The sequence below is a fragment of the Octodon degus genome, unplaced genomic scaffold (genome assembly GCF_000260255.1).
Source record: "Octodon degus isolate 3935 unplaced genomic scaffold, OctDeg1.0 scaffold00118, whole genome shotgun sequence".
Taxonomy (NCBI): domain Eukaryota; kingdom Metazoa; phylum Chordata; class Mammalia; order Rodentia; family Octodontidae; genus Octodon; species Octodon degus.
The window spans coordinates 3,019,857-3,047,287 of record NW_004524694.1 but is presented as its reverse complement, the minus strand read 5'-3'; the positions used below and the strand labels follow the sequence as shown (position 1 = coordinate 3,047,287).

General features: G+C 44.5%; 1 protein-coding gene and 1 pseudogene across 2 annotated transcripts in view; one reads left to right on the top strand and one right to left on the bottom strand.

Annotated features, from left to right (window-relative positions):
* Positions 1 to 2,487: 2,487 nt before the first annotated feature.
* Positions 2,488 to 27,431, top strand: part of Snx31 (sorting nexin 31) — a 57,690-nt gene continuing 32,746 nt past the window's right edge. For both annotated transcript variants that reach the window (XM_023699937.1, XM_004640071.2), the window contains exons 1-6: positions 2,488 to 2,572; positions 2,667 to 2,741; positions 12,016 to 12,130; positions 17,053 to 17,117; positions 25,022 to 25,132; positions 26,653 to 26,743. In XM_023699937.1, the coding sequence (XP_023555705.1) occupies positions 2,507 to 2,572; positions 2,667 to 2,741; positions 12,016 to 12,130; positions 17,053 to 17,117; positions 25,022 to 25,132; positions 26,653 to 26,743 (523 nt within the window). In that variant the 5' untranslated portion in view covers positions 2,488 to 2,506. The remainder of the gene's footprint in view (positions 2,573 to 2,666; positions 2,742 to 12,015; positions 12,131 to 17,052; positions 17,118 to 25,021; positions 25,133 to 26,652; positions 26,744 to 27,431) is intronic.
* On the bottom strand, positions 15,013 to 15,463 carry LOC105743349 (annotated as a pseudogene).

Below are 27,431 nucleotides of genomic sequence, written 5' to 3'. Positions count from 1 at the left end.
GTGCTCAGAGTCAGCCTGTTTCCTTACATCCCACCCCATCGTTTGTATACCTTCAGTTTGGAGCAAGTTTCTTAGTTGCTGTTTGCCTCAGTTTCCTTATCTGTAAAATGATGATGATATTAGTACCAGCCCTAGGCAGTTGGGGGGAGGATTAAATGACTGCATTTTTGGAGAATGTTCAGAATAGTGTGTGGAAAGATGTCCCCTGTGAGAGTACTGTATGTCCAGGGCAGAGAGCACAGCAGGACTTCAGTGACATACCCTGGCTGAACAAGTGAAGACCTTCCAGGGTCAGAGCGGAGGTGAGGGAAGGAGGAGGTCGGGGAGCTAGAGGCTGCTCCTGTTCTATCTTGGTTTGTGGAGAGGGTGGGCCCAGGTAAAGGAAAGAAATGGCCCTGATTGGACATTGCCATGAGGTGGGCCCAGGGCCCAGTCTTCCAACTGGGGCCACATCTCTGTCTGACCAGCATTCCCTGCTTTGCTACCCTGAAGACCCAATCCCAGGGCCTCTGCCATCAGCGGGCCTTTCTTCAGGAGTTATTCAGGCATTCCCCTATCCCTCGTGCCTCCCTGCCACCAGTGAACCATAGGCAGGAGAAAACCCACCCATCCAACCTGCACTGAAAATTCCCTTGAAGTGAATACAGTTATTCACACGATTTCCTAGAAGGGAAGATAGCAGTTAAGTGAGTCCCTACCTTGCCCAGGATGCTTCATCTAGAAGCCACAGGGCTGGGAGGAGAATCTCTGTTGTCTTCTCCTAACCTCCACACCTGGGCACCTCCTTCCCATGTTCCCTTCTCCATAAAGCTGAAAGGGGCAGTGGTGCTGCTCACAGGTCTCCATGGAGATTAAAGTGTATGGCGTAGGCCAGGTCTGGCCTATAGTAAGCTTTCTCCAGCTCCCACCTCAGCAGCCAGGCCGCACCCCTAGGATGACAGCGTCCTACAGGACTTCAGTTGATTCCAAATCCTGCAGTCCCTTGCCCACAATGCCCTGTGACCCTGAAAAACTACCCCACTAGCGGGGCCTGTTTTGGCCTGGGTAACATGTTGCTGTAAAGTTTACCAGGCAAGGTTACTGGCATATTAAAGAACACGCAAACAATAAAGCCGGCCTAGGTCCTGCACAGAATAGGACCATGCCTAGACCCCTGGGGAAGAGTTTCTTCTGACTCAACTAAAATGGGAGCATTAGAAAAATTCTATTTCACAGCAACTAAAACTGAGAAATGGTTGAAGAACGTCAGGATAGGTGGTCCAGCTTGCAGGGTGCGGCTCCTGTGTGAAACTACAGGCTCTCAGGGGTCAGGAGGTTCAAACCACTTCCATTTTTTTTTTTTTTTTAAATTCTAATAGGTTAATGGGAAAGAAAGGTTAAATCGCAATGCAGGGTTCCATATATTGAGACATCTCATAAGTGTTCCATTTAACAAGGTTAACACACAAAACCGAGCCAAATATAATTGTGCTAGTGACTCAGAGGGCCCGATGCATCGGGTACTGCAGGCAGTGTTGACCAGGGATGGGACAGAAACGTTTCCAAGGCCACTAGGGTACTCCCCACAGAAAATGTCTGCACCTAGGGCCTAAGCAGGTCTGCGTGACCACAAATGCACTCCTGATCCACCCTCCAGAAGATGGAGGGGCACCTGCGAATCACTGAACCTGCCTGCAGTCCTGGACTGGACCCTAGACTGCTCGAAGGCATCAGCAGCCCCAAAGCCATGTGTGTACAGGACATGCTTGTGGCTGGGGCCATGACTATGTTCTTTTTCTTTTTTAAAATTCTATTCATTTCTTTTTCATTTATTAGAAGATAAACAAATAGTTGCTACAAACATCACTGTAAAAAATTTCTGTGATGGACTCCTTAATCCTATGAGATTTTCTTTTACTCATTGTATTAGAGCAATCATGTTACTATTATATGCATACATATACATGTACATATACATGTGCAGTTTTTTAAACCTGGGAAACAACTTATGGCTAATTTTTCCCCCTTCATTGTGCAGTCATGATTCTTCTGTGGATTCAAGAAGCTCTCTGGAAATCTGATGAAAATCACACACATGCTCGTGCACACACACACACACACACACACACACACTCATGCAATCTGCCAAAATCGAGGAATTTCCAAAATTCCAGACTCCAAGGCGAATCAGTGTAGGCAGGTTCTGGCCTCCAGGGTCTCTCTCCAACCTGATAGCGTTCCGCCCCACCTGGCACCTGGGACTCTGCTTTGGGCAGGGGGCTCTTTGGCTGTGCACTGCCAGGGAGGCTGCGAGGGGCACGGAGGGCTCTGGGGGCGTTCAGGGGGTGTGGCATGACTGGGGGCGTGCCCGACGCGTGGGTACCACCCTCCTGTGGCGGCCTGGGCGGGGCAAACTGCGCCTGGTTCCGCCCCGCCCCTCCGCAGCGAGGTCCAGGAGCTGCAGCCCCCAGTGTCAGGCTCAGAGCCACAGGCTGCGGGCGTCGCAGAGACTGGCACTCGCTCTAGCATGAAGACACACTTCTGTATCCCAGTGTCCCAGCAGCGGCCAGACGCGCTGGGGAGCCGCTACGTGGTGCGCCCGGGGCCCGGATCGGGCTGTACCGGGAGGGGACAGGTGCGCTGGTGCCCTGTCACACACCCTGCTCACCCAGTCTTTATGTCTGCAGCTATACTCCGTGTACCTGGACGGGCTCCTTTTCTGCAGGGTGCGCTACAGCCAGCTTCATCGTTGGAACGAGCAGGTGAGGGGTGCGGAGGCGGGGCCCAGCGCATCAGCCCAGGATTGTGTGACACTTTCGAGACGCTGACTTCTCTGGGCTCTCGGTTCCTAACTCAAACTGGGCTGTGGTAAGCACTGATTGTGAACTGCATGACACACGCCCACACCTACAGTTGTGCGACAAAGGCACACAGCTGTTACTTCGAGCCCTATCTAGCCTCGTGGTCCCCACCGGGGTGGGGCGCTGGGCCTGTCCTGGGCTTCATTCACATCAGGGTCAGCAGCCCCTCCCCCCACCAGGATTTCCCTTCAAAATAAGCAAATCAAGTACAGAGGTGATTTGGGAATTTGTACGTAGATATTTACTCTCCTTCCTCTAAAGAGTTTTCAGCTTACCGACTTTAAAAAAAATGCATGTCTCTTTTTTTTCCTCAAATGGCCACATCCATAGGTTTCAAGTTCCGACTTCCTGGGCTTATCCTGTTAGGGGGCTATTTCTCACAGTGCCGACAACTAGTGGGCCATGGGTGATGTATCCTTTCAGACAGCCTCTGAGGTTCCCGAATAGATGTACTAGACTTTATTTTGCTGTCATCCAGTGGCAGACAACTCAGTTTACCTCTTCTACTGCTACAAATGCCACCACTGTGATCCATCTTGCTCTTCCATCATGGCTCATTGGAACATATCCATTTTAATTTTTTAAAATTAATTTTATTGAGAAACAAATAGCAATGAGACAGACAGTTACAATAATTAATATATTGCATATTGTTGTCTTCATAGTAGTTATTCATAGTACAAGATGCAGACATGATATCCTGTCCAAACACTATCAGTACAAATCTTTCTTCTCATTGAATTAAGAGAAATTAGCTGTATATCTATCTTAACTATTTTGTATATACAGATACAAAATGGTCCTTCATTTGTATCCCCTTTTTAATGTTTAGTTTAGTCAGAGATGGATATTCCATTGCCCTTTAAATATTGTAGGTGCGTGAATTCAGCAAAATATTCCAATATAGTCCAGTAGTCCATAATAGTAGTGGGTTATCTGTAGGACTGACAATGTCAGAAGTTGGTGACTTGAGCCTTTTACAGCTCAGCATATTAATATGGCTTTACTAAAAGGGAACATACCCATTTTAAAGATATGATTAAAGTGTGTCTTTGGAGTTAGCAAGGAAATGGTTATAACGTGATCACGAGCTAATTTGAGCAATTATCTTTGTATTGTCACTCCTGTGACCCAGGACAGCCTCAGGAATGATTGTCCAATGACTGAAGAAAGGTGTGGTACAGGTTTCTGAAAGATGTGAAGCCTCTTTTGACCAAAACCCACCCGCAGAGTTGTGCAGGCGTAGAGGCAGGTAGATGGGGACAGAAAGGCTTGGTAATTTGGGCTTTGGGAGACATAGGTCAGGCGCCTCTCCCTCCCTCATCTGTGTTCTGTGCTGTGAGTGGGAGTGAGAAGGGGCCCTCACAGGGGGCAAGGCAAGGGTGGCGGGAGAGTGTGGGACAGGCTGAGGAAGCCCGCTGCCTGGCCTACCTCTCCAGTTTTCACACCAAAAAAACCCCCCAAAAACCAAGCCAGTAAATGGTCATAGGTGTCAACCTGCTAGGCTGCTCGGGACCAGCAGGGCAGTTTCTCTAGGCCAGGTGCATGGTATGTGTTCAGTAAATATCTGCTGGTCTGTGGCTTCAAGAATTCCTGCATCTCGCCCTCTTTAACCAACGGATTGAAGAAAATACTTCTTTTCAGGAAAAGTTGAAAGTGACAAGTCAGTCATAGCAGGTCCAGAAGCAGAGACATAAAGTGAATAAATTTTTGTCGTCATCGTCATCTATTTGGGACATCATGAACAAACATTATTCAAGAGCTATTGGTACTATAAAAAGTACATATTGATGAATATATTTTTCTAGATTTTCAAAACCCTGAAGTAGAAATTTATTTGTCCATCTTCCAACTTTTCTTCACCTTGTACCTATCAGCTTTCTATTTTTTGCACAAACAACTTCACTTGAAAGAAACTATTAGATGTGAGGTGCATACTGAATATTTACTCTTGATTTAAAACAGTTAACAAGGGGCCAGAGAGATAGCTCAGTTGAATAAGCACTTGCCTGGCTAGTACAAGGGCCTGAGTTCAATCCCTGGTCCTGCAAAAAAAAAAAAAAAAACAAAACAAAACAAAAAACAAAAAAAACAAAACCAAAAAACAGTTAACAATTAAGCAGTTCAGCATGCCACAGCCGGTGCCAAGCACTTTACATATAAATTACTTTGTGTGTCATTTTTACAACAGCCCTAGGAATTAGGATTATAATTAGCCCCATTAAGAAATGAAGAAATCCTCGCACAGTTTGCCAAATGTTAAACTGATTTATCCAGGGTTTGATATTCACAACCTGCCCTTACCCATTACATTATGTGTTTCCTTACTTAGTTGACAAAAATCCTATCAGTAAAATAATTGAGTCTAATGATCAAGAAAAACCAACCTCTCTTTCTCTGTATTTTGGGATAGAATAATATAATCCATTGCATTCATCAGTATGATGAATTTGAGTAAATATATACAATCATCACCACTATAATCAAGATACAGGAGAATTCCCTCACAATGAAGCTCCCCTGTTCTCTTTGCCCTTGACCCCCCAACCCCCAACCCCCACCCCAGGCAACCAGGGCTCACTTGCTGTCACTGGAGCTCAGGGAACAGAACTGTTACTTTCAGAAAAACAAACAACTTTCTAATGTAAGAATGTCCTATGCACTATTTGGTGCATACTCGAGGGGAACTTTGTATTTTATTTAACCACTCTCACTCTGACTTTGAAAGATCAGGTGACTTTTCTTAATCACTTCTCTGCTGGATTTTATTGTTCCTGCTCTATGGAGGATGCAAAATGGCTCCAAAATTCTTAACCTGACTCAACACAAAGCACTATAAAAAAGGAAACATCAGAAAGCCCTTTGGGTGGTGAGTGTAAGTTTATTTCCACTGTATTTTCTTAAATTTTTACAAAAATCCTGTTGTATGCTGTGCTAGTTACTTTTCTCATTGTTGAGGCAAAATACCCAACACCCAAAGCTGAAGGGGAAGAGATTTATTTGTTTGTTTGTTTGTTTGTTTGTTTATTTATTTATTTTGCAGAACCAGGGATTGAACTCAGGCCCTTGTGCTTGCCAGGGAAGCGCTTATTCCACTGAACCATCTCCCCGGCCCCCAGAAATGATTTATTTAGCTCACAGTTTGTAGATGTTTCAGTCCATGATCAGCTGGCTCCAAGGCAGGGTGGCATGGCAGACAGGCATGGAAGAGGAGAAACAGTTCATGGCAGGCAGAAGGCAACAAAGCAGCAAGCAGTGACCATAGATCTTTCTGTCCCTTATAACTTATCCAGGATTTGAGGACAGGGAACAATCACACTCTTAATACCCTTAAGCCTAGCATTGCACCATGAATCAATCCTAGTGTCACACACTCTAGGATCCAGCCACCTCTGAAGAAGCCCCACCTATGATCACCTGGGACTTTAGGTGGCATCTAAACACAAGATATAACATATGTTATGCACTGTGTCAAATTATGTGAGGACTATGGCTTTACCACTATAATTTTTGGCTTAAGAACTGGATTTGCATTTTGTATGTCAGATACTACTGAGGTTGAGGAGGATCAGTGGCCCAGGTGAGCTGGCCCCCTCATCCTTCTCAGCCAGGGGATGTGTAGAGCTAAGGCATACAGGAATGGACCTGGGGAAGAGGTGGTGTGTTGCTGTGGGTTAGCTGGGACCCACGCTTACTAGCATTGTCCCCTGCAGCCCTGTGCCCTGCTGGCCCTGCTTCTTTCTGTGCCTTTGGGTCATAAAACCAGTTTGATCAATGGCTCTGCTCTGATGTACACCCCTCTTCTTACATGGATATGAAGACCTCTGGCCCAGGGTAATAGTTGAGGGTGTCCCATGAAAGTGATATGGGCTCTGTGAACAGGGGCTTGCCTCTTGCACCCTGCCAGCACCTCTGTTATTAATGTTTTCATGAGTGTAGGAGGGACACAATGAATATTTTCACTTCTACGTGACCCAGGTTGTCACCTCTCTGGGATAGGTATGGGAACTGTGAGTCCAGTAAGACAGGTAAAGGAGGGGACATTTCCAACAGGTCCTGTTCATGTCAAAAGGCAGAACTGCATGAGGACATTAGTGGGGATTGTTCTGGGATTAAAAAAAAAAAAAGCCAGGATATAGCCTTTCGGAAGGATAAAAGAATACCTCAAACAAATAAATGTTGTATAATAAAGAAGCAGAAGAGTTTAGGGTTTTTTTGCTTTAAAAAATGTTTTGTTGGGCTAGCGAGATAGCTCAGCAGGCTGAGTGCCTGCTTAGGCAAGCGCGGGGATAGGGGTTTGATACCTGGCATCACATGCCTCATCAGCCTTGCCCTTGGCAGGCTGAGCCGGCCACCCAGTTGGGTGTGGTACCCCTGTAATCCTAGCATTGGGGAGGCTGAAAACAGGAGGATCACTATGAGTCTGAGCTGCACAGTGCAACCTTGTACCAAATACATTTTTTAAAAAAATGCTTTATTGAGCTCAACTCTGGTACCAGCTGCTCCTCAGTACATGGAAGCCCATGGAAAAGTTTCTGTGTTGGACAAGTTGAACTTGGGGTTACTGATGACTTTTGGCAAATCTTACTGCCCAGCCTGCAGTCTCTTTCCTGCAGTGTTAGAGAAGGGAGCAAAAGGTTCCTTAAGTCAGCTGGGAGGTGTTTTGCTTGTGAGGAGAATCACAAGCTTAATCATGGCTGACTTTTCCCCAGCTCCTGGCCCCGGGGTCAGGGCTCCCGGAGATGTCCTCCTGCAGGGAGATAACACAGGCAGCCCTGCTGTCTCAAGCCTGCTGTGATGAGAACTAATTTGGGAACATCTGCGACATTTATGAACCCATGCCAAGGAAGACAATTGCCTTTTAAAGATCACTTAATCAGTTAATCAAGGAATAATTGCATGCAAAGAAGACACGTTTTTGCTTCTGCTGAATGGAATTAGCAGAGATGGCGTACATAAATCCCCAGGTTGTTTGAACAGCCCTGTCTGGGTTGGGGCGCCATCTGGAGTGCCTTTTGATGGCCTCTGGTATGGCAGGAGCATTTCCTTGGGCTCAAAAGAAGCACAGTTGTTGCTGTAATATTTTATACTAGGGCAGAGGAGAGGTTGAAAAGGCCCACAGGAGTCAGGGGAGCAATTTGAATGAGATGGGGATCAGGTGAGAGGCAGTGGGCTGGGGTAGGTGTTTAAATCTCCTTAACAGACCTGGGAATGTGAGCCCATTGATTCCAGATCTTCTGATTGTTCAAGAGGCCACAACATCCAGTGGTTTTTTTAAAAGCATAAACTGAATATTTTTGGGCAACAATTTTAGTTTACAGAAAAAGGAATACAGAGAGTTCCCCTGTGCTCTCTACCCAGTTTCCTCTGTTATTAATGTTTTCATGAGTGTAAAATATCTGTTATAATTAGTGAATCATTGTTGATGCACTGTTACTAACTACAGTGCATGATTTATTCAGACTTGTTAGCCTTTGCCTAGTTTCCTCTTTCTGTTCCAGGAGCCGATCAGGACCCCATATTACAGTTAGTCATTATGTCTCGTTAGACTCCTTTGACTCTGAGAGTTTCTCAGACTTTCCTAATTTTTGTCCCTCTATTGAAATCATATCTTACCACTCTGTGACAGTGGTGATATCGGCTGTGAAAGGGAAGACTTCAAAGATGAAACACTATCTGAATCACCGCGATATAAGGTCCCTGGCTTCCATGTGACTTATCATGGCTGCTGTCGCCTGTGGCTTGGTTGTTCATCAGGTTTCCCCACTGTAAGGTGCCCCTCTTCTCCCTCTTGCCTTAATATCTTCTTTGATGATCTTTCTTTCTTTCTTTTTTTTTTTTTTTTTTTGGCCAGCTGAGCCCACCCTGAGGGTGGGGCTGGTACAACATGTGGTGCCAAGGATTGAATCACAGTCTCCTGAGCCTGCCTACGCTTTAGACTTCTGAGCTATGTCGCCAGCCCCATAGTGTCTTCTTTGGAAAGAAGTCATTTAAAGAGCAGGGATTCATGTTACTCCATCTTGAGGAATGAGCATCTATGTAAAGGATTTGGAGCTCTTTCGCAGAGTTGTCTCTTCCCTCAGTTATTCAATAATTTATATCTTTATGGGATTACGGGTATTTATAGTTTGGGAAATTTGTCAATATCACCTTATTTTCCAGATTAGAGTGTCCCAGTTTGGGCCCAAAAGGGCTCTGTAGTTTGCTCCTATGTCTCTGACATCCCCTTTGTTGATTCTTCTTCTTCTTCTTCTTCTTCTTCTTCTTCTTCTTCTTCTTCTTCTTCTTCTTCTTCTTCTTCTTCTTCTTCTTCTCCTCCTCCTCCTCCTCCTCCTCCTCCTCCTCCTTCTTTCTTCTTCTTCTTCTTCTTCTTCTCCTTCTCCTTCTCCTTCTCCTTCTCCTTCTCCTTCTCCTTCCCTTCTCCTTCTCCTTGTTTCTCTCCCTCTCCTCCTCCTCTTCCTCCTCCTCATCCTCCTCGCCCCCTCCTCCTATTGTTGCCTTTCTTTCTGGTGGTACAGGATACTCTGGGCTCACCTTGTGGATTTCTTGTCTCAGTCCTGGAATCAGCCACTTCTCCATGAATCCCTGGTTGCTTTTATTGGTAAGTGCCATGAGAAACCAGAATCAGATGCTAGATGTGCATTGAGGGTTATGGATAGAGACACTATAAAGTTCACAGGCAGGATTTGTGTTGGCATAGTTTTCAAATCAGCTGGGTAAATACTTAGAATTGTGATTGCTGAATTCTAGGCCCTCTCAGCTTCAGAACAAGGACATAGAGGTGTTGCAAGCCTAAGTGTAGCCTTAGACCATGTAGTTAGGCTTGTTTAGAAGTATTTCTATACTTCTAAATCCATCTCTGTCTACAATAATGTAAACATGAATACATATGAATGCATCCAACTGTAATGCCTTACCTGGTGGAAGTCCTAGCCTCCACGTATCTGTAAGCTCCCAGAACCTCAAAAGGAAACTTGACTCCCACCATCTGCCATTCATTCACTTCTTTGATTCTGTATACGCTCATAGTCAGAATGAATTGTTAAACCAAATTGGCATGAGAAACCACTTTATCAACTGGCTACAGAGCTGATGTATCATTAGTTGGGCCATTAGTTTCACAGACTCCACTCATTTCTGGTTACTTAGGCCCATACTTTTCATCTCTCATTCCTTTCAGTGAGGGTGTCTTATACATTTATAATATAGGCAAATTGTTTTGTCATGTGCTGTTTTCTATTCTGGGATGCTCCCTACTTCCTAAGTAATTATTAAAAGTATTTGCATATGCTAACCTTGTGTTGTAAAATTCAATGGATTTTGACGAATGTGTAGTGTCCACAATTATAACATCATATGTAATAGCTATGTTGCCCTAAAAAAAATCGCATCCACTTCACCCATTCAATATTCCCTTACCCCAAGCTCTTGGTGACTGTTGACCTTTTTACTCTTTTGCTGGGAAAGACTTGCAGCACCAGCTGCCAACAAAGACACATGGTCACTCAGTGCAAGTAAAGGGAGGGCTCAAGCAAAAAGCTGTCCCGCCACCTTTGGTCTTTATTTTTTATGTATATTGAGTCTCAGCCTTTAGGTTACTTTTGGTTCACAAAACAAGCTCTTATTGTGGGCACCTAAGATCTTGAGAACCTGCGAGGTCTCTGGGAGCAAGGACACAAAAATAGGATGACCTTGAGGAGTTTCAGGTGTTCCTGGTTACTCCCTCTGCTGTTGTGGTTGTGTTTTTCTATTCCTCGACCCACATGCCCTGCAGGTCATTCTGCAAATCTCTATTTCACTCCTTCTTATCCCAACACTCTTTCTATATTAATTGCCTTTTTCAGAATGTCATATAACTAAAACCATATAGTACATAGCTTTTTCAGACTGACTTCTTTAGTTATCAATTTATACTTAAAGATCATCCAGGATTTCTTTAGTTTGATAGTTTATTTATTTTTCTTTTTTCTTTTCTTTTTTTAATTACAGGTGCTGCAGGATCTCACTACATAGATAAGACTCCCAGGAGCTGGGATTACAGGCTTGTGCCACCATGCCCAGTCTCAATCGCCATCTCAGTGAGCCCCTGGTCCAGGGCCAGCATAGCAGGCCGGGGATTGAACTCCAGCCGCTGCATCTGCCTAAGCAGGAGCTTTAATCCACTGAACTATTTGGCCGGCCCTAGTTTATTTCTTTTTATTACTGAATAATGTTCTCTGATATGGGTATATTACAATTTATTCACATATTGAAGAATATATTTGCTCCTTTCAGTTTTGGAGGGTTATAAATAAAAATACTATAACATTCGCAGGTAGGTTTTTGTGTAGACATTGTTAGAGAAAACTCATTTTTTGGTTCTTACCTTAACTAATTTTTATGTATCTTCCCTAAAAGTTATTACCACCATGGTTTGGGTGCTGGGTGGGTTGGTAAGAAGGAAATATTTCCCTTGGCATTGCATGTCAGCCTTGCAGGAATTCCATAACCAGCACTGTACAGTAGAAATACCGTACATGCCACATATATAATTTAAAATTCTTTGGTAGCCACATGAAAAGGGTTTGAAAGAGATAGGTGGAATGAATGTTAACACTCTGACATGATACAGACAAAGAATTCTCATTTCAATGTTTAACTACTATAAAAATTATCGAAGGCATTTTGTATTCCCTTCTTTGAAGTAGGTCTTTGAAGTTGGGGCTATAGTTTACAGCACATCACAGTGCAAACTAGCCAGGTTTCAAATGCTCAGAGTGACAGGAGACTGATAGTTACAGTATTAGGTGGCACAGGGACAAATATTTGTTAAGTTCAGATTTGGTGAAGGTGGGGTTCTGACTATAATCATTGATAGCACAGATATTGTTAAGGGATGAAAAAGAAGATGTGGTGTGAGCTGCATGTAGTCTTGTTAACAAATGAAGAGTCAAAACATATTTTAGGCAAAATCAGGCTGGTGTTATCAGTCTTTGACGTGTCTAAAGCATCTTTAGAGCATACACTGAAATGTGTTCCCCCCTTAAGAACATCAAGTTATCCTCTTTTCCTTTTTTGACCACCAAGAAGAGTTTGAAGTAGAGTGCTAAGATTTTCTGTAAGAAGAGGTTTTCATATCTCATCAGCCTTGAGTTAGAGGCTTGCTTGCCTTACCTGTGTTTTCTGCATCTTCCAGTTGAGGCGTGTTTTTGGAAACTGTCTGCCACCCTTTCCACCAAAGTTTTACCTGGCAATGACCACTTCTATGGCTGATGAGAGGAGGGACCAGTTGGAACAATATTTGCAAAATGGTATGCATTTTGATTTTTAATAGATGTGTTGAAATAGAAGTTGCACATGACAAAATTAATCCAAGGTACACAATCCAATGGTTTTTAAATTTTTTTTTCTTTTACCCTAACCCTAACCCTAACCCTCATAATTCAATGGTTTTTAAAGACATCTTTCTAAAAGTCCAACACACATTAATGTTAAAAACCCTATAGAAAATTGGAATAGATGTTTTTTAATCTCAATCTGATAAAAGCTATCTATAACAAACCAAATCATACTAAATAGACAAAAACTGAAAGCTTTCACTCAAAAATCAGGGACAAGACAAGGATTCCACTATCACTACTCCTATTCAATATAGTTCTTTTTTTTTTTTTTTTTTTTTTGCGGTACTGGGGATTGAACTCATGACCTTGAACTTGCCAGGCAAGCACTTATTCTACTGAGCCATCTCCCCAGCCCTCAATATAGTTCTAGAAGCACTAGTTGAGCAATTAGATAAGAGAAAGAAATAAAAGCAATAAAGATAGGAAAGGAAGAAGTTAAATTATCATTACTTGCAGATGACATAAAACTCTACATAGAAATCCCCCAAAATTCTGGTAAAATGCTTCTAGATTTAATAACCAAATTTAGTTACATAGCAAGATACAAAATCAACACTCAAAAATCAATAGTATTCCTCTATACAAACAACAAATTCACTGAAAAAATAGGGAAACCACACCATTTATGATAGCATTCAACAAATGAAATACTTAGTAATAAATCTAACAAGGAAGTAAAAGATCGACACATTTACAATTATAATATTCTGAAAAATATTATAGAGGATTTTAGAAAATAGAAAGACATTCTTTGTTCATGGATAGGAAGAAATAGAATAATGAAAATGGCCATACTTCAAAAACTGTTTTACAGATTTAATGCAATACCAATCAAAATGTCATTAGTATACCTTACAGAGCTAGAGAAAATATTCTAAAATTCATCTGGAACCAGAAGAGACCTAGAAAAGGCAATTCTGGGCCACCAAGGAAGGACAGGAGACATTATAATTCCTGACTTGAAATTATACTGCAGGGCTACTGTGATAAGGTCAGCACGATACTAGCAATAAAACATACCTAAGGACCAATGGAAGAGAGTAAAAGATGCAGACACAACTAAAAACACAGTCAACCATTCTATCTTTGACAAAGGGGCCAACATATTCACTGAAAGAAAGACAGAGTCTTTAATAAATGGTGCCAGAAAAACTGGCTCTCTAAATGCTGAAGATTAAATCTAGACTCATGTCTATCACCATGCACTAAACTAAAGTGAACATAGATCAAAGATCTAAACATTAAAATAGAAACACTGAATCTACTAGAAGAGAAATAGGTAGAAATCTTGAAAGCATAGATGTAGGTAGAGAGTTCATGAATGAAACAGAACTACATGGGAAACACTTCAAAGAATCAACATTGGGGTCTTATCTTATTAAAAAGCTTTTGCACATCAAAAGAAATCACCAACAGAGTGAAAAGACAACCTATAGAGTGGTCTGTTTATACAATAGAGTGCTACTCAGCCATAAAGAAGGATAAACTTTTAGAGTCTTGTACATAAATGAATGTACGTTGAGACCATACTCAGAAGTGAAATAAATCAGATTCAGGTATATAAACATTGCATTATTTCTGTGGTGTGAGAAACTGAAAGAATAAATAAGGTCTGAAATGATATTGTGAAATGGGAAGAAATTATTCAAATGGAAAAAAGAATTAGCATGGGTGAAAGAGGAAAGAACAGTAGGAAAAAGGGAAAAATGCAAGTTATATTATTAATGTCTCAGTCCATTAAAAAGGAAAGTTTATGCTAATATCAACTGGAGAAATTTTTATGTCATATCTTGTACCCTGAGCAACTGCTTTAAAGACAACGTATGAAAAAAATAAAGACAACATGTAATTAATTAAAAAACAACATGTAATTAATTAATGTATTAACTATTGTTGTGAGGGAGGGAGGTATAACCCTGGTCCCTGTGCTTGCCTAAGCAGGCCCTTAGTTGGTGAGTTATCTTGCTTCCCTCACAATTGTTTTTTAAAGGTGTATGTACAAAAGCTGGAAGCCCCTCTGCTGCAGGTCTCCCTCCACTTGGGAGGGCCTACCTTTTGAGTTAGGGCACTGAAGATACAGCAGTGAGCCAACAAATGCCAGTGAATGTGGATTCAGTGCATCACAAAGTGAAGGGAGAGCTGGAGGTGCTGAGGCCTATCTGTACAGCAGCACTCAAGTCTGAAGCAGGAGGATCACAAGCAAAGCCCAGCCTTGGGATTTACTAAGACCAGGGACTGCAGAAGCAGCACGTCAAGGCACTGGGTTCAACCCTGGGTGCCGTGTAATACAAATCTCAGTGGAGTGCCCTTGTTTTTTTACCTTTATTAAACCATTATTAAGAGGCTAACCAGAAGGGTGAAGATTTTCCAGATGAATAGTTTTCCTTTCTTGAAGCTCTACTCTGACTCAAGCCAATTCAATTCTCTACTCTTGACATAGTCTGGTTGTAATGAGATGGTTCAGTCCAAGATGACTAAATTTTCCCTTTCCAGCCCCACAGAACAGTTATGGGTACATTTTCCTACTTGCTATGAAACCCAGAACAATGCCAACAGGGCTTTTGGTATGTATTTCAACCACCACCAGCAATTAGTCCCACCAAATGAAAAGGTTCCATTGGTGCTATCTCTTGGATATACTTGGAGGGCCAGTGCCCCTAATTATTCTTAGAACTTGTCAGATGGGTTCCCAATGTAGAGGTAAGAGATCTACACATGATAAAAAACCTATACTCAGACCAAAACATGAAAACAATTTGTTAGCATTTTAATGAGCCCCCTGTCCAGTAGCTTCAAGCTACCAGGACACAGGCCCCCCCCCCCAACACCCTTAATCTTCTCCTCAGCTCTTCTGCTGAAGAATTTGGCTTTCACGATGACAGGCTGCTTTGGGAGCTTTCCCTTCCCAGGAACTTTGTAGTAGCCTGATCACACTACATCAATGAGGGGAGCTGCTCCAGTCTTGTTTTTGGCAGCATTTACTCGTGTCTGCTCACTGACCAATGTCCACAATTTATCAAGGTTGACAGTTGGGCAGAAGCTCTGGTTTCTCTTTAAGTGGTAATGCCTCATACCAGCCTTCCCAAAGTAACCTGGGTGATATTTGTCAAAGTTGATCCTGTAATGATGCCCGCCTCCAGCATTATCCTGGCCTCCGGGGTGCTTCCAGTGCTTGCCGATGCGGCCATGGCCGTGGCTCACATGGCCCCAAAGCTTCTGGGTCTTCCTTAGTCTGGAGGGCATGTCGGCAGCCGAGACGAAAGGGTCCTCGGATTTTTTTTACAAAAGTTAAATAAGCTGAAATATACAAAGTGGTTGGCCCAGTACTTCTTCTTAGTAGTCATATAGCAAGTCCTAGTAGGGTGAAACCTTCCCTCAATAGCTTTACCATCCCTAGGAATCCAGGTTAAGGAATACAAAGTTGTATGGCACAACTAGCCCAGAAAATAAGGCAAAGACCTTCCCCCCAATTCTCTCTGGAGGCTACCATTCAAAAGAGAGGAAATGATTTTCACAGAAATCTAATTTGCTTGTTTTTTTTTTTTTTGTTTTTTTTTGTTTTGTTTTGTTTTGTTTTGTTTTGTTTTGGAGACAGGGTCTTCCTATGCAGTTCAGGCTGGCCTTGAACTCACAGGGGTCCTCCTGCCTCAGCTCCTGAGAGCTGGGATTACAGGTGTGTGCCACCACACCTGGCAAAACTCTCTTGTGTTTCCAGGACTCCTTCTTGGGGGGCTGGGGAGATGGCTCAGTAGAATAAGCGCTTCGCTGGCAAGCATAAGGGCCTGAGTTCAATCCCCGGTTCCACCAAGAATAAAAAAAACAAGTCCAGGACTCCTTCTTTTAGTTTATTTGGGAAAATTGACCTCTTTTAGAAAGGCATACTCTATAATCAAATCAGACAGTGCTAGTTTTGAATGCTCATAGAGATTGTCTGGTGAAATCAGTGAAACAACAATGGAAAGAAAAGAAATTTAAGGGCAGTTTAGTTGGGTGTCAAATACAGGGTCCAAGCAGACTGGGAGGGGGGCTGAGCCAGGGGGACAGGCTGCACCATGATGCCCACTTTCTCAGGAGGGCATCTACCCAGCCCTCTGGACACAGCAACTGGCCCCCACAGTCTGGAGTTTTGATGGGAGGGAACAATATTTTGGGGCACATATTATTACTATTATTATGTTTTGCAGTGCTGGAAATGGAACCCAAGGCCTCAGTTAGGCAACTGCCCTGCCATTGAGCTATGTCCTCAGCTGTTTTCTATTTTTTATTTTGAGACAGTCTCCCTATGTTGCCCAAACTTGTGATCTTCCTGCCCAGCCTTCCAAGTAGCTTGAATTACAGGCATGTGCCACCATACCTGGAAAAATGAAGCACTTTAAATCTTTCTGACTGCCTCGTCATTTTTGAGGTATTCCCTCAAGAGCTCTCACTGGGCAGAGGTGTTCCCAGGGGTGTTTGTGGTTGGTTTTACATTTTTCGAATTACTATGTGTCTCAACCCTTAAGATCTTTTTGTTTCTTTGTATTAATCACAGGGTCATCCCACTAGGGCAGTGAGGCAGGTATTGAGCAGGAGGCTGTATACCAATGAGGCAAGACTCGGGGAACATTGCCACCTTGAACTGTCATGACAGGGCCATGTTGTCTCAGCATACCTTGAGGACAAGCAAGTTTTGCAGACTTTCCTTCAAGAGGTCACAAGCGCTGTCTCCTGCAGGGAGGTCGAGGAGCCCTGGCAGGCATGGAGGCTGCCCCTCCCTCCTAGAACACAGAGCAATTAAAAGACAAAACTCAGCCCAGCCTGTGCTAACCCGGCTCACTGTCCGTGTTTTTCAGTAACCTCGGACCCACATGTGTTGCGAAGTGATGTCTTCGTGGAGTTTGTAAAGCTGGCACAGCTGGTAAGCCTGCTCTTCTGCCCTGAGGCCGTGTCTGAGCTGCAGAACGTGTCTCCTTGTTACCGTGAACGTGCACACGCCTGTGCTTTAGCTTTGTGCAGCGCCCAGACTCTGGGAAAATAGATTCATTTAGAATATATTTAAGAATGGCTTCCATTTTGGAAGTTTAGACTCTTGATGAAAAATGGAATGTGGCATGTGACCTTTGGTTCTAGTTTTTAAAAAGCAGAGACTTTTTCTGTAGCCTGAGTGCTATCCATCTCAAAACAGGCCCCTAAGAAGATAGCCTTGGAGTGGAAAGAACCAGGTGCTGCTAGGAATCATTCAGGGGTCTCCTCTGCTCTGTGAGCCCGGTTCTGCAGCTGGGATGGCCAAGGGGCCATGGTATCGGCAAGAGGACCGCGGCCTCAGCAGCCGTCACAGGACTTGTAATCCTCTGCACCTAACTTCACTCTTAACTGAAGAAAATTCAGCGGAGACACAAGCAACTCTCTTTCCTTGGGCAGCCTAAAGAACCCCTGGCCACTCGGCCTCTGGGCCGAACCTTGGCTAAGTCAATTTATTTAGCACATCCATCACCGCAGTTGTCCATATGGAAACATTTCATGCTTGTGTATATGAACCTGGCTGAGTGGAAAGGCTCCGGAAGGATTGAAGTAGTGCAATAATATGCTGTTGAATCAGATTGCCAGGGGAAGGAGGAGTTAGGCCTTGATCAACTCTGCAGACCAGAGCAAATTTCATTCAGATAGGAGTCCGAGTAGGTGGATAGGTTTGTGATTTCTCAACCTGAGAAAAGGCCCAAGAGCCTTTCATCATTGAGTGGTTTTTATTTTTACACTTTTATTTTTATTTTTTATGTAGTGCAGGGTCTACAAGGTCTACAGGGTCTCACTACACAGATTGGACTTATAGTGATCCTCCTGTTTTCAGTTTCCCAAGTGCTGGAATTACAGGCACCACTACACTCAGTCTCAATCTCTGACTCAGTGAGCCCTGGGGGCGGGCCCTGCACAGCTGCCCAGGGATTGAACCTCCGACCCCTACATCTGCCTAAGCAGGCACTTTAATCTGCTGAGCTATCTGGCCAGCCCTTATTTTTACACCCTCTAATGGCTTAAATATACACATATTTTCTTTTTCTTTTTGAAGTGGTAATGGTGATAAAATGCAAGCAGCACAGAAGTACGTAATGCAAAGTAACTTTGCCTGTCCCGTAGTTCCCTTCTGAAGACAATTGTTTCTGACTCGGTGCATGTGTTCTTTCTGCACATTTCCATACTTCCATAGGCCTATCCATTTTACAAATTAGCACATAGTAGGCATACTTGTTAATTAGAGGAACAAAAGCAAGTCACCCACCCACAGACACACGCAGTCCTGGGCTTAACTAATCTGCTAGGTATTTCTCCATCCACCCAAGCTGACCTATTGTGATTAATGATCACATTCTTGAATCTTGCTTTCTAAACCTAGCCTTGCAGATGACTACGTATCTGCACTTATAAAGGTAAGTTTGACTTTAGTTCTTCAGGGCGTCCATTATTGATTTTGCTCTCAATGCTTTTTTTAAAAGCCCACAAAATATGAGTGTTATGAAGCTTTATTTTATCTGGCTGCTTTTTCTGATAAGTTGAAAGTTTTTAACCTTAGTATTTTGCTTTTTTTGGCTTTACACAAAAGCTTTCAGCTCTCAGCTGTGTGTCTGTATTTTGCAGTATCTGTTTGCCCTTCTGATGACTTTTTTTTCTGGTACCGGGCATTGAACTCAGGATCTTGTGCTTGCCAGGCAGGTGCTTATGCCGCTAAGCTACGTCCCTGGCCCTTGATGCTGTTTTCATGTTTGTAGCGATTTTACTTTTCCATTTTCTCCATAACCTTTGCCAGCTCTTTGTTTTTGAGCTATTTCTTCAGAGTGGCATATTTTTTTATCAAAACATCCACCCATTTCATCAGCTTAGCGGTATAACTTCAGGTACATATCTTTATTTATCTGCCTATAATCAGTCATTTTTCTTCCTTCCTGTCCTTTTGTGCAGATCCCTTCCAGTCCTCTGCAGATCACCTTTCACCTTACAAAGGGCCACTCCTCGTGTGCCAGCCGGGTGCTGATGCCTGCTCTTGGGAAGGAGCTCAGATGTTGTCTTGGGTGTCTGTCATATTTCTGCATCTTGCTGCGTGTGTGTGAGATTGCTCTTGCCAATACTCCACTCTCAGGCCCAAGCAGGCTGTCTAACTGCTCCTCACATCATGCTGTAGCATTTTAAATCCTTTCATTGACTCTGATCGGCAGCTGGCTTAGTGGTCAAGAGTTCAGGCTCAGGAGTGGGGTGGTCTAGCTTCAAATTCTGGCCTCCCTACCTTCAAGTCATATGCTGTGGAACAACTTGTTTAACATTTTGTATCTCAGTTTCTCCACCAGAGAAATGGGAGAAGAGTTTCCATCCCCCAGGGCTACTATGAGGACTTTTTTTGGTCTTTCTGTAATTGTTTTTTAGTTGAGGGTTATTTTTGGTTTTGATGCTGAGGACCAAACCCCGGGCCATAGCTTGCTAGGCAAGTGTTCTGCTGAACTAAATTCCCAGCCCATGCTTTGAGGATTAAATGAATGCATACCCTCAAGAAGAATTTATTTATTTATTTATTTATTTATTTATTTATTTATTTTGGTGGTACCAAGGATTGAATTTAGGACCTTGTGTTTGCCAGGCAAGAATTTATTCCACTGAGCTATCTCTCCAGCCCCCTAGAAGCATTTAAATATCATCCAGCACATTATCGTTTAGAGTGGTGAGTGCTGTGGCAAACACCAGTTCTTGTTCATAACCATGCTGAGTGATTGCTTTCAGCAAAGATGGCGTGTCCATATGTATTAGTGCTCAAGCCCGCCACCCCTGCTCCCTGCCCAGTTTTGATTCCACTGTGCTCTGTAGCCCCTCGAGACACCCAGTGGTTCTGGCCCAAGATTATTTTCAACTTCTTTCAAAGATGGTTTCCCTTCTAATGGTTTCCTCTTTGCCTCTAAAAGGAGACCAGGACAGAGGCGCTTTGCTCCTGAAGATATCTAGAAAGGAAGTGTATGTTACTATTTTTTTTTTTTTTTTTTGTGGAACCAGGGATTGAATGTATGTTACTATTTGAAAATGAAATTAAATTTAAATCAGGAGTTTTGTCCTGAAGTCATTGCATCCCTTCCTGCTTCCAGCTGTCACGTGTTATCCTGCACTCAGCAAACACATATTGAATGGTTACCTAGAGCCAGAGTCACTAGAGATGACCACTGCTAAGTGGTGTGTGGTGACTCATGGAGTTGCTGTCTCCTGGAGAGATAAGTCCCTGGTACATTGGGCAATGTAGAGCAGAATGCTAGAGGACCCAGCTCCATGACCAGTGTACCACACATGGCGATGTAGACCAGTCAGCCACTCCGAAACAGGCCTTGGAAACGACGTGCCTCAGCTTCCCTCCTCTCAGCCCTAGAGCAGCATTTGTGGGCTCTGCCTCCTCCAGAGGCTATTTATTTATTTATTTATTTAGTATCAGGAATTGAACTCATGACCTCGTGCTTGCCAGGGAGGGGCTGTGCTGCTGAGCTGTATCTCCAGTCCAGGCCCATTTACCTGGTAGGCAGCACAGATAGTGTCATCGTCTTGCTGTGACCTAGTGACAAGAGAGCCAGGAGGGACTTCTACAGGTCTGATGTGTTCTAAAGAAAGTGATGGTTGCAGGTCTTTGAAGATTTCTGGGTGAGCTGGAAGGGGTGCGGGGATGGGTGGGTGGAGAGACAGTATGTATGTATAGTCTAGGTCCTTTCCCTCATGAGGGGAACAACAGATGTACCATCCGGAGGTGTGAGGAGACTCAGGGCGGGTGAAAGGGAAGCAGAAACTACTTTGAATGGAGGCTGAGTCTCCTCTTCCTCTCCTGCTGCCTCTCTTCCAGGTCTGCTCTTTCCTCAACTTTTTAGTGTCACAATTAAAAAAAATTAGGGCCAGCCAAATAGCTCAGTGGATTAGAGTGCCTGCTTAGGCACACACAATGGCTGGGGTTTGATACCCAGGCCTACCCTGCCAGCCCCACCCCTGGGGTGCTCTGAGACAGCGCGTGGTGGTGTGTGCCTGTAATCCCAGCACTTGGGAGGCTGAAAACAGGAGGATCACTATGAGTCCAATCTAAGTAGTGAGACCCTGTAGACCCTGTTCTAAACAGAATTTTAAGAACTAAACCTGTAATATTTTCTTTATTATATAATCTGGAAAAAAAGTTTTTAAACTGCAGAACCAGATACCATCTATGATTGCCTTTACTATGTGAACCATGTTCAGTCTTTCTTGACTTAAAAGTGGATTATTCATTTATTTAGTTCATACGGGGGATCAAACTCAGGACATTGTGCTTACCGGGTAAGTACTTATGCCGCTGAGCTATATTCTCAGCCCAAAACTGGATTATTTAAAAGAAAAGATAGTACACCAGTGACTCTTTGCATACCTGGAACAGTACTGAAGACAGAATTTCCCCTATGGTCAAACAGATCTGATTTCTTTGCTTGGGGATGGTCTACTGAGAGGCACCATCTTTCTGTTTTTTGTTTTTTTCCTGTATTTAGGACAAAGTCTGTAGGGTCTACAGGGTCTCACTACGCAGTGGTTCTCCTGTTTTCAGCCTCCCAAGTGCTGGGATTACAGGCGCGTGCCACCACACCTAATCTCAATTGCCATCTCAGCGTGTCCCATGGGCGGGCCAGCAGGGCACACTGGGGTTCGAACCCCAGCTGCTGCGCTCTGCCTACATGGGTGCTTTAGTCCGCTGAGCTATCAGACCGGCCCTCTTTCTGTTGTTTGAGATGAGAGTGATAAGGGTATGTTCTCCTGGAAGCAGGAAGGAGCCAAGAGAGGGGAATGGGAATGGCCAGGAGGGTGTGGGTAGTCTGAACGCCATCTGTAATCAGGTGGCAGAAGGGCACCGCTTAAACTGAAGGTAGGATAAAGAGTGGGTGAGGCTTGCTTGGAGTGTGAGCAGAAGTGGAGCACACTCCCATCTCACATTTTCTTTGTGATTTATAGGAGGTGAGATTAAAGGGACATGAGGAGGGAGGGAGGTGTGGCTGTCATCCCAGGGCAAGTGGAGCAGGATGGACTACAACATGAGTCAGAATTCTGTGGGGTGAGGCGGCTCATAGGATCGCTGAGGAGACAGGGGAAGAGAAGTGACCGGGGTCACTGCCAACCGCTGCTCATCTGACCGATGGCAGAGCTGGGTGGCCCGTCAGCCATGTGCCTCCTTCAGGTGGACATGATCTCCTGGGAGGAGCTTCGTGAGCCGAGACCAGCCTTGGCACGTCCAGCCAGAACACTGGAGACTTCAACCTCGGTGTTGTTTTCTAAAATCCCTGCAGGATAAGCATGTATCGCAGGACTAGAGAGGGAAGTTACGTGTGTGCCGTCCACTTCCAAATGCTCCACTGCAAGTGCCACTATTCTAGCTCTTTTTATCACTTGGGTAATTTTGAGAAATGCGGCACCGAGATTTTTCAAATGCTTGTATAGGGCACTGTTCACAGCAAACTCTCCACATAGCCGTGTAACTGAGCTTCAGACAAATTAGGTATGAAAAAGCCAGGGGCGTTCAACACATTGTGGGTGGAAATCAACTACAGTTCTCATGTCAGCCAGCTTTACTCGGTGCTGTGAATTCAACCCAGGTCCTGGAACATGCCAAGCACATGTTTTACTGCTGAGCTATGCCTTCAACCCCAGGCCCTTTTTCAATCATAAAATCCTTTTTAAAAAATTAAAATATATATATGGTACAGGGTAGCTACACAGCTCAGACTTGAAGTGCCTGAGCCTTCTCAGGGCTGAGATTACAGGCATGCACTACCACACCTGGTTTTGGTGGCTGGTGGGACCGCATGGCATGAAGTACCTGGAATCGAACCCAGGTCCTTGCACTTGCCAGGCAGGAGCTTAGACCACCGAGCTATCTTACCAGCCCCATAAAATCATTTAAAAAGAAGAAAATTTATTCATTTAACTGAAAAATCGTAGGAGTGCCACTGGCTGCCTGTTTTTACCCCCTACTCCAAATGTTGCCTTCTGCTACATTGGCTTTATGCTTTAGAGCTCTTTTCCTGTCCTAGTAAGAATGGCTGTGGCCTTCAAGATTAGCAGCCCTAGCTGAAGGCTTTGGCTAACCTTCCTTCCTCTTCCTGCTGTAGAGGGAGCACTCCGCAGAGGCAGGCAGCCTCGGGATGCACTGGAGGGAAAGATGGGCAGCAGCGCACTGATTTCTATCATCATGACCAATGGTGATGCACTGGGTGTCCAATGAGCAAAGTAAGGACACTGGGGTGGGGTTTAAGGTGGAAACACTTCTAGGTTTGCATTTAAGAAACTCTCTCTGGTTGTTGGTGGAGAGACTGTGCAGGGAAGACTGGACAGAAGAGGCCTGTGGAGGGGCCACTGCAGGAGTCAAGGGTGCTGGCAGGGTCCAAGGTGCTGGTGGAGGAGCCAGAGAGGAGGAGGTGGACCCAAGAGATAGCTGAAGATGGATTCAGGGCCTGACTGCACCTGAGGGTTGCAAACGCCTTCCTAAAGCCTTCTCATCCCTTTCCTTCTTACCTCTTGCCACTAAGTCATTTTGAAACAATGTGACTTCCTCCTCATTACTGTTGCCGCAGAAACAAGACAATGGGGTGCCATCAGAGTGTTTGTGATGAGCATGGGCCACATTCCTCAGGCATCCCCTCCCTGAACCTCCACTCCACCCTTTGGGGTGGCCACAGTTGCTGTCCTTATTCATGGGCTGGAAGAATGAAGTATAGAGAAGAAGTTACCTGTCCAGGTTTACACAAGATCACGTGCCATGGGTGATGTCAGCACCAGCAAAAATACCTTAAATGATGGGTTTTGAAGTCTCTGGGCTGGTGAAGATGTGGGGCTGCTGGCAGGGTCGCTTCCCCACAGAGGACTTGGGAACACCCCTACCTTGACCTGAGCAACCCTTTCATTTGGGCATTTCTGAAATGTAACCTTTATAATAAATCATTAATATTGAGGAAACCATTTTCTTGAGTTCTTTGTCCCATTCTAGTAAATTATAGAACCCAAGAGGGAGTTCATTCTTCAGAAATGGGGGTAGTCTGGACAGCCCTTTGCAGCTGGCGTGTGAAGTGGGGAAATCTTTAGAGCTGACCCTTTAACATGTGGGATCTAGTGCCAGTTGGTGGTGAACCATATCAAAATTGAATTAAATTGGGGGCTGGGGAGATGGCTCAGTGAAATAAGTGCTTCCTTGGCAAGCACAAGGGCCTGAGTTCAATCACTGATTCTGAAAAAAAAAAATTGAATTAAATTATTGGGGGGCCAAGGAGATGGCTCAGTAGAATAAGCACTTCCCTGGCAAGTGCAAGGGCCTGAGTTCAATCCCTGGTTCAAAAAAAAAAAAAAAAAAAAGAAAAAAAAGAAAAAGAAAAGAAAAAAAAAATTATTGGGTACCCATCCAGGGTCCAAAAATTGGAAGACCAGTTCATATGAGGAGAAATGCTACATATTTTGTATCAGAAACAAAGCTATAGGTGTGGAGACTTTTAGGGATACTTAAAAATATTCAAAACTGTGACTTTATTGAGATTACCAAGAGATATGGATAATTTTATCAAAAGTGTTCTTTCTCCAAAATAGATACTCTTTTTTTAAAATTTGGAAATTAATTGAAGCTTCATGTTATTGCCCTGCCTTGGCCCCTTTCCACCCCCGCCTAGACTCCAGATAACTGCCTCTGTCTCTGCTCAGGGCATGTTTGTGTTTCAGGTGCCATCTTCCTCAAGAGTGATGGGAAGGGCAGCAGCTGACCGTTCTCTTCCTGTGAAGTGAAGGAAACTGACTGCTTTCTTCTCCTTGCAGAACACATTCAACATCCCTACTGAGAAAGCATTTCTTGATGTATTTCTGCCCAATGGAAGAAGCATTAATGTAGAAATTCTAACGTCAGCTACTGCTGAAAGAGTCCTAGAGGTAAGCTTTGTTTAAACTCTGACTCCCAGCCAAATTTAGGGAAAAAAATCTGCTTGAAAGGCAGGGACTGGGCTGTGGCCACCTTCAAGCAGCTTCCTGTCTACAGTTTTACAGTGGATGGGTTATCTGTAGGAGGTGCTGGGGTGCAGGAGATGGACCCAAGAACCCAGGCTACAGCCAGTTCTCTGGGCCTCCTTGATTTTACCTGCTCTCTGGGTCAGTGCTTCTCGAGGGCCTCAGAGGACCTTTCTGAGGCTGCTGTCCCACTTTCCTGGCACATAGTCAGGATGTGGCCCAGACACACTCACTATGCTTCACTCTGGGAGCAATAAAGAGGGTGTTGATTTTGGAACAGGTTATATCCAAGTGGGTCATGACAGGGCCTGGCAGAGAGTAACAAGAACTTCTCAAAGGCCTTGTGGCAGGCTGAAGGCCCATCCTGCCTGGCCACCTGTCTCAGTAGAGCTGCCTGTGGCCCTGGATTAGGAAATACACCTTCTCCAAATTGTGGTCCTGCACAGAACTACTGTTCCTTTCACTTGTGGAGGTTCAGTTTTGTGTCTCAGCCATGAGAAATTAACTAAGATATCTGATTGAAACATACAGTCTAGGGCCAGGGAGATAGCTCAGTAGAATAAGTGCTTGCTTGGTAAGCACAGGGTCCTGAGTTCAATCCCTGGTACCACAGAAAAAAAGAAAAAAGAAATATACAGTCTCTACGTATCAGAACAACACATGGTACTCTATAATGGTATAATGTTTATGTGTCATTTTTTTTTAAAGGCCGGAAGTGCGAGGAGATCATTTGCATTGGTTAATCTTACAGAGGGCCTGGCCCAGAGCATTGGGAGGGGAGGGAAGCAGCCTGTTGTGTTGTGTAAGTTCCCATCAAGGGAGGGTCAAAGAAGGTCAAGTGTTGAAGGTCATATGTTATGGCCTGGTGACCGAGTGTTGCTTGGTGAAGAGGAAACTGCTGGTGTTGAAAAGAAAGCCAATTGACAGCACCATCCAAGAGGAACACAGAAGGAGACAGCCCATGCCTGAGGTCTGTAGTCTTCACCAAACAAATGTCATAGTAAATTATACTTAACCATCCCAGGAGCTTCAAGAAGTAGGCCTGGGTGTCAAATGGCCTTTCTTTCAAATGCCCCTGGTTTTCAGGTCCCAGGGACAGATGTGACAGAGGACAGGTGTTTCTAGAGAATGGCTGCTGCCCTCTAGAGACATTGGGAACCAGGGGCATTGAGTGCTAAAGTAGGTAAGTGTCCACAGCTGATAGAGGACAGCCAGCCTCCATGGAGGTGTTCATTGTAGTAGAACTGGTTTTATTTGTTTCAGTAATTTTTTGTATTTCTGTTTTCTAAAATGGGTTTGTACCATTTTTAGATTCCAAAAACATTCCAGGTGGCCCAGGAGAAAACTCAGTCCTCTTGTGTCTGGGTCACTTCCCCTCTGCACGTCACCACCAGAGAGGGTGGTTGGCATCCTAACAGTCCTCCTTCTGCTTGTGTCTGGTTTAGGTGGTGTCGTACAAACTCAGACTGAGTCGGGAGCTCTTGGGCTACTTTGGCCTCTTTCTCATTCGGTTTCACAAGGAGGGAGGCCTGTCTGGTAAGAACCACGAGGGAAGCCTGGAGGTGGGGAAGGCATGCATGGGCAGGGGTGTGGCGATGTGGGAGGCTCAGCTGCGGGACTGGTCACTCACCCAGGCTGTGGTCCGTGGGCCACTGTCCGCAGCCCTGAATCAAAGGTTGGGGGGAATGGAAGGTCAGGGATGAGCAGCGCCACAGTCAGGAGTGAGGCCGCCTGTTGTCCTTCACATGTGCTCCTCTTGTGCAGTCCTGGCACCTGCCCTCCCCATTCCCAGGCCTGGCCACAGGCATGCCACAGCCTCTTGGTAGGGAAGTGTTAGGTGCCAGGTAGTGTGACATCCTGCCATAGCACAGTGTCTCCTTGTTAAAGGATATGTGCCATGAAATGCGGCTGATATAAAAATGCTCTGATTGTTAAAGAGCTGTAGTGAGATAAGGAAAGATCTACTCTAACTTCCATGGCTGCTGCTTTTCTCTCCAGTGAGCTCTCCAGCTGTTATGCCTTTTACCTGTGAAATGGCATCAGGTATCTTAAAGTAGTGTTTGTGTGTCCTCAAGAAGTGCCTGGGAGGTGGTTTTGTGTTGGAAGTTGGTTTTGGGGTTTTGAGCTAGAACTCAGGCGATTTGGATATGGTGTAGGCCTGGGACCTGAGTTGTGCTGGCCAAAGTGCTAGATGTTTCTGGGCCTATTTCTTCATCTGTATCAC